The sequence below is a fragment of the Macrobrachium nipponense genome, chromosome 17 (assembly GCF_015104395.2).
Source record: "Macrobrachium nipponense isolate FS-2020 chromosome 17, ASM1510439v2, whole genome shotgun sequence".
NCBI classification, from domain to species: domain Eukaryota; kingdom Metazoa; phylum Arthropoda; class Malacostraca; order Decapoda; family Palaemonidae; genus Macrobrachium; species Macrobrachium nipponense.
Genome location: NC_087210.1, coordinates 25,062,141 through 25,069,640, shown reverse-complemented (window position 1 = coordinate 25,069,640; position 7,500 = coordinate 25,062,141). Strand labels below are relative to the sequence as shown.

Sequence of the window (7,500 nt, the reverse complement as noted above, 5' to 3'; positions counted from 1 at the left end):
GGTAGTTTATGGAAAGATGACTTCGAAGTCGAGCTTGCTTGATTGCTGAATGCAGACTTCAAAAAAGCAGAAACCTCGATGTAAATGAATGAATATTTTTTGGAAAGAAAATGTTTCGACATCAATAAATGTATAGTTTCCATGTTTGAAACCTTCAATTCCACATTGCTTTAATATGTATCAGCTACTGAATTCTAACGAAACCTGAACTTGCGCATGTGTTCGAAACGTCGCAATTTTAGAATATAAATCAAAGAAAAAAAGTCGGCAGTTATGTAAAAGTTAACATCCATACACTCCCTTTAACAGTACAGAAAGAGCTACCTGAATGAAATGAAAAGGGAATAACAATTTAGAATTGAAAAATATTGAACAAGGCAGTAAATAACATTTCTTTTATTAGTCTATTTTGTTCCAACCTCCTCTCCCTCTCCCGATATTAACACCAAATAAACGTTTAAAAAATCTATCGCTATCCAATGCCCACAAGGCAACAAAGGCTTGTGCAAGTCAATCCCCCTTCCATTCCACCAGGCGCCCCCCTCCTCCCCGCCTCCCCCACCCCTACCCCGACCTGAGCTCTTCCTCCAACCAGCAACACTTCACGACCCCAGGGGACATGGCTTCAGAATTCCGATGCACCTCCTTTCCTCAGTAATAACAAAACGTTTATAGACAAATAAAAGATCCACAGCGACCTCCCAAAAATCTTCCTCCAAGCCCTCCCCGAGAGAGAGCAAAAATACTAACTTCATTCGTATCTCATTTCCTCTACGGAAATTAAAGCTGCAGATATACCTTAAAGACTGTCATAAAAAGCCAGAGATTTTAATAGGACGAATATGAACAAAGAGTTGAAAACTAAGCCTTGAGAATATATGAAATGTGTCGTATAATGTTTCAAGATAAGAAGGAAAATGCAACATTTTAAGATGGAATTTAAAGATAAAAAGCGTTCCAGATCTTGAAATAAGCATACGAAGGACACACATAATTCACATATTGATGAGAGGAAGTAAAGTAAAACTAAAAGCTATAGATAAAGACCACAGCAATGAAACAAGAATAAACTGATCAAAAACCATGAGAAGAAAAAACACAGCAATAAAACTAGACTAAACTGCATAAAAACCATGAGAAAAAAAAACAGGAATAAAAAAGAATAAACTGCATAAAAACCATGAGAAGAAAAAACACAGGAATAAAAAATGTATAAAAACCATGAGAAGAAAAAACACAGGAATAAAAAAGAATAAACTGGATAAAAACCATGAGAAGAAAAAACACAGGAATAAAAAAGAATAAACTGCATAAAAACCACGAGAAGAAAAAACACAGCAATAAAAAAGAATAAACTGAATAAAAACCTTGTAAAGAAAAAACACAGTAATAAAGCAAGAATAAACTGGAAGATAAATATAACACAGGTAACAGAACAATCGAGAAAATAATGTAACAATCAGACGCAAAAAGAAGCAAATGCATCAAAAGAATAAGTTTTGGAGATAATAATTCAAAAGTGCAAAATCACCAAAACGAACATGATTGAAATATGTTCGAGAAGTAACCAAAAGATTAGATAAAGAACAACCGTGATTAAAGGTTATAAATGAAATGAATATGAAAGACTGACGATGAACGAATTAAAGAAAAAGGAAAAATAAATGAAATGAGTTGAAAAGAACAATGCATTCTTTCTTTCCTAACGATGGCAGGAAATTAACAAATGGTAAAAAGAATATGATCGTTAATGGTAAACCACAAAAATACATCACCAAACAAACACAATGGTGATAAACATCCTTCCAGGGATAAATCAAACAAATTACAACAATGGTGATAAACATCCTTCCAGGGATAAATCAAATTACAACAATCATTTAAGAGAAATGAAAAATAGAAAACAAACATAATGAAGTGAAAAAAAATTAATACAAAAATAATTAATGTATTGTACGAAAAAGAAGATAAAAAAAGGGAAGCATATGGAGAAAGACCTGGGAAAGAACCAGATGGCAATTAAGTAAACAAGGGCAAAACCAATACTCATACGGAAAACACTGTTGAAGCAATATGAGGGTAAAGTATCCCTATGAATGAGTAACAAAGTCAAATACCAGGATCTTTTCCGCAAAATGTTTAGCACCTTCAGAAAAAATAATTATCGAAAGAAACCTAAAACCTTAAATGAGGAGGTGAAGATGGCCAAGCGAAAGGTTATTATCTGTGTGTGTGTGTGTGTGTGTGTGTGAGAGAGAGAGAGAGAGAGAGTCTCATTCGTGCAACGATTATTGACCGGCATTTGCACTATCATAACTACACATACACAAGAATGTGTACAGCATTTGCATACTGCAGTTTACACCAAAGTTTCCTTTGCGAATGAGAAATGTTCGGAATTACGCGATTTGTCGAGATTCGCACAAATTTGTAGTCGCAAACAAGTTTAAAAGGAATAAAAGTTTCCATAATTGTTTTTCTATTCATCAAACCAAGTTTGAAAATATAATAAAGCGTTACAAATAACGTAAATTTGAAAACGACGCTTAAAGAAGATGCATTTAGAACGTGGAACTAAATACTGTATGTTATAACGGTGAAACAGACACACGTGTTATTTCAATCCTAAATTTAAAATGCCTTCCCAACGTTTACACTAGTAATATTTTTTCTTCAAAACTGACATCAAACTCGCCTTAAAATTCTGTGGGTAAAAGAATTCGGAAAAACCATCAGACACTTAGAGCAATGGTCGCAATGCAGCCATTAAGTCATAGATCAACGATTGAAATATAACCATTAAGACACTTACATTAATGGTTGCAATGATGAGAGAAAATCCAGAAATTGCAACATTAAAAATACCTGTAACTGGTAACAAATGTTCAGAATGTTGACTGTTGTGGAAGAAACAAGATTCACACTGAGGGAATTGTCTGTACACACAGCGCCTCCAAAAGTAGGACAACATTAAAGGCGAATAAAGAATAAAAACTATAACGGAAAAATATCAATCCGCCTTTGGATTACTGACCTATGAGACAGATCCTTTAATTGACGGTCGTGCGATAATCTTCTCTCAATGCGATTGCATTTTCATCATCGGTTAGCCCCTCTAAGAGATATTCTCAACATTCTCACCCTAATTTCAAACTGATATTCTCAACATTCTCACCCTAATTTCAAACTCGGAAGTACTATTTTTACAGGAAAACTTCATTTCCCGCACGGTAATTCTATTAACTTAAAAAATGAGATCCTTCTAACACGAAAGACCCAACTTAACGCCTAAATTCATGAGGATTCCCAAGAATCACATGCATAACCGAGATCATATGTATTATCTCAATTTCTACTCAAATTCCCAACTTTTCACTAAGAACTATTTCGGTTAAATGAAAATCCGTAATCGCATTTCATCTGCTGACAATGAGACCAGATTCTTCGGAAATATTTCTTCTCCAAGAACACTCCATTAACAGGAATGATGAAAACCTTAGAATATGATGCCAAAGTCTGAAATGACATACCATTTCTCTTTGCCTCTTTGAAACAGTTTCATTTCCATATTCTGAAGCAAAATATCCCCCCGCCCCCCCAAACCGCCCCCCGCCCCGCCCCTCTTTCCTGTAGCGAGTTTTTCGAGCAGAATTCCACGCAAAACATCAATTATTCAAAGCATTTAAAGAAGCATTTACCGTAGGCAGGCTTTCACTATTCAACAGATTTTTAAGAAGCTTCCACCATTCGCCGGCCGCTCCAACTGTTCAAGTGGTTCTCATGAAGGATCGTCGATACACCTAACATTATATTCTGCTCCGTGAGCCGAAAAATAATGAAAGGAGGTCAGAGGTAAAAGAAACCTCCTTCGAAAAAAAATTACATAAATAAAAAAATAAAAAAAGGGGGAGGGTGGCTTTTCCTACCTTTCCGTCTTCAAAATTCCTCAGCTATTCTAAGGGTCCTATGATCTTCCATTTAAGAGATAGGAATGTTATTCCTTCGGGAAGGGAAAGTCATCCTCAATGATGCCAGTTTACTCTTTGGAGCCACTCCTGAAGGTGGGCGACTTTCTGCCTAACATTGGTTTCGTTCGCCTTTCCAATAGAAGTATGTACAAACGTCTGTAAATATCTGCTTAAACACACACAAACACACACACATTATGTATATATATATATATAGTATATGGAATGCAATATGTTCGACGTTTAACATTTGGCACCCTTTCGTAATATGTTTCAGAAAAATTACTATCACTTTTTCAGAATAAAATTGTTTTATTTTTCTCTTTATCTGAATAAGTAGTGAAAACAATTTAAATAAATCCATTTACACAGAGAGAGAGAGAGAGAGAGAGAGAGAGAGAGAGAGAGAGCGCACGGCCAGTAAATCTGAAATACATCTATTTTTTTTTTTATCAGCAATGGCCACATAACATTATAGACTTCGCTCTGATATTATACAAATTCATGGGGAGTCGGGGTGCGGGTGTGGAGGTAGGAAATGGGGAGAGAGGGAGCAGAGCGGGATTTGAGAAGGGGGAGGAGGAGGGTGGTGCGCGCGTGTGTCTGTGCCACATCCCTCTGCCAAAGAGGGCCAGCCCATGAGCTAACAGCGAAGGGCAGAGCAGCCAGTCAGTGTACTGGTGACATTGCCCGAGGTCACATCTCTGTCGGAGCTCTCTCGAGTCGCCTCATGTGTTTCGAAGATCGCACGGAGACGACGAGGAGGAACAGAGTTCATTTGTATATCGCACTAGTGGAATGGTTCTGAGTCAACGTTCTCGCCAAGAATATGTTTACGTAACTGTTGGAGAATGTGATAACATACAGACCATACTCCGGTATTTAAAAAATTATGTGATTTCGTATAAGATTCAGAGGCTAACTGGTGAAGCGACCTAAAATTCCGGGCTCGTGGAAAAGAATAGATTGAATTAATTAAAGACACAGGTATGCCAGAAAAAAACCAACATTGCATATAATGAATGAAAAACTGCCACTACTACACATCAACCGACACGTTTAAAGCTTTTCCAGAAAGGCTTTGCGAGGAATCACATAAAGGAAGGAAAATTCCAAACGGAGAAAAACGAAGGCCAAAAATACTGCAAACGAAATTATTCGATGGCCACTTCAGCGATTGCACATTTATCTGCCATGGTAAGTGATTCAATCCTGACTCATATAATTACTCAAAATTGCCATTGTGTCCTGTGGAAACAAAAATATATATGACCTCCCTTTGATCAAAGGTAGCGGGATGTATAATGACATTTCGATTCTGAATTAAATTACATCAAAGTAATATTTTGAAAACAAGTGAGATTTTGAATAAAAAACATTAGTTACGCTGTCGAGCCTTTCAGCGATGGAATTATGAGCGATTGTCACAATACCACTAATTGTCTTTGATTTAATAAGTGCTTTTTGTGTGCTTTTCACAGTCCTCGATAATAATGGGTCTCTCATCTGGAAAAAACTTCTCTTAATTAGTTTCATTGGCTTTGATCCTACAAATCATATTGCAGCTATAGAGAGGCAACATAACACAGGACACAAGAAGAATACCAATTACAGACATGCACATACATACACACATACAAGTGAAAAAATCCTTTTACTCTCAAAACACAAAAACATAATTATATGTACACACACACACACATATATATATATATATATATATATATATATATATATATATATATATATATATATATATATATATATATATATATATATATATATATATATATATATATATATATATATATATATATATATATTTCTTTCATTCTAAATTTTGGGTAGATTTTATAAAAGTTTAGAAACGACATTATCAGAATATTTGGGCTTGTGAAGAGTGCATTTGTATCTCACTCCAAATAAAGCATTGTGCACTATCGCATAATTTACCCTTATATTCTTTACTCAAGTCCTTTTACCATGTGGCAAGGTTTACGAACTTTCATTTAGAATCTCAATAATTTCTTGTACTCATAGGCTTCGGGGGAGCTACAGTCGAGTTGTAGCAATGAGTGCGACGCCCATCCTCAATTTACAGTATATAAAAAAAAAATCCACGGTTATATCAATAAATTGTATCATCTGTACGAGATGAAAACGAGGACTTTCGAACACCTGAACGAAGTTCGTAAATTTTTCTTTATTAATCTTCTACAAATAATACAATTCATTGATATGATAGTGGAGTTTAATATACAACTATTCAATCACGACACTGAATTTCTTAGCTATCCTGAATTTTGCGGATGAAATTCACTTCGCACACAGAGATGACAATTATGACTGTTAGCCTGGCAATGCAAAGTGTAATGCGTGTGTGCATATACGATGTGTATGTATGTATATATATATATATAGTATATATATATATATATATATATATATATATATATATATATATATATATCATATATATATTATATTACTACTATTTATACATATATTACAATTATATATATATTATAATATATATATACTATAATATATATAGTATCCTTATATATATATATATATATATATAATATATATACACTATGTGCAACAGCCAAAAATTCTTACGAAAATACATTACAGCATATGCAGTATGAAAACATAAATATTAGAGCAAATTTACAAATGACGAGGTAAACAGGAAATAATAAGTGCCAATGCGTGACAAATATATTTTCATCAAAGTTAAACGCTTGAAATGCAAACATGTTTTGAATCTTTAAGATCAGGAAACCAAATTGAAAACTACCATTATCATTAGGGATAAATACCTCACTTATTGCCACCTGAAATTCTGGCATGAGAACAATGAAGGAATGTTGCCTGAGGTCGGGTAATTACAGACATATGTGGATATTTTGCACCATGGCGCTTTCTAGTGATTCTGAGATACATCAGTAAAGGACGCAACAATGTGAGCTTAGAAAGTCGAGTCTCACTGATGAATGCTCTTTATGCACGACGTTCGAGACATTTTTTTTTTTTTTTTTTATCTCAAATACTCTTCAGAAATATGGTGTGTCTTAAAAACAGTAACGAGTGCTTGAAGTTTACGGTGACTGTTTAGCGTGGAAAAAGAATACGAGGAAGCGTCAGCTAATTAGCTAGTCGGAATTCGCACAGACATTTATGAATGTTCGAAATGAAATACAATGATGTAGGTGAGCACTCGAAATGTTGAAGGGGAAGGTTGGTTGTTTATAACAAACGACAACATTAGTGGCTGGCCAGATTACATAAATACTGTTGAATGCTCGAGGTGTCAATAAAACAAAAATCATTGAATCACTAAAACAGCGTAGAAAGTCGAAATTATTGAAAGCATTACTCTTAGTTTAAAAACTAAACAAGGACAGTGGGTATTTTGGCCAAAAGCCACAGCCGATTGTGAGTGTCAGAAATAGTCGACAACATTCGTTCGCGCGGTTTTAAAATTGCCACCTGTGATAATGGGAAGTCGACACTTAAATTATCACAA

The 7,500-nt window shown here is 34.8% G+C and overlaps 1 protein-coding gene across 1 annotated transcript in view; it reads left to right on the top strand.

Moving 5' to 3' along the window:
• The first annotated feature begins 4,630 nt into the window (after nt 1–4,630).
• The window catches only part of LOC135196139 (uncharacterized), a 164,786-nt gene continuing 161,916 nt past the window's right edge, over nt 4,631–7,500 (top strand). Inside the window, exon 1 of the mRNA XM_064222681.1 lies at nt 4,631–5,165. Coding sequence (XP_064078751.1) covers nt 5,130–5,165 — 36 coding nt within the window. The 5' untranslated portion in view covers nt 4,631–5,129. The remainder of the gene's footprint in view (nt 5,166–7,500) is intronic.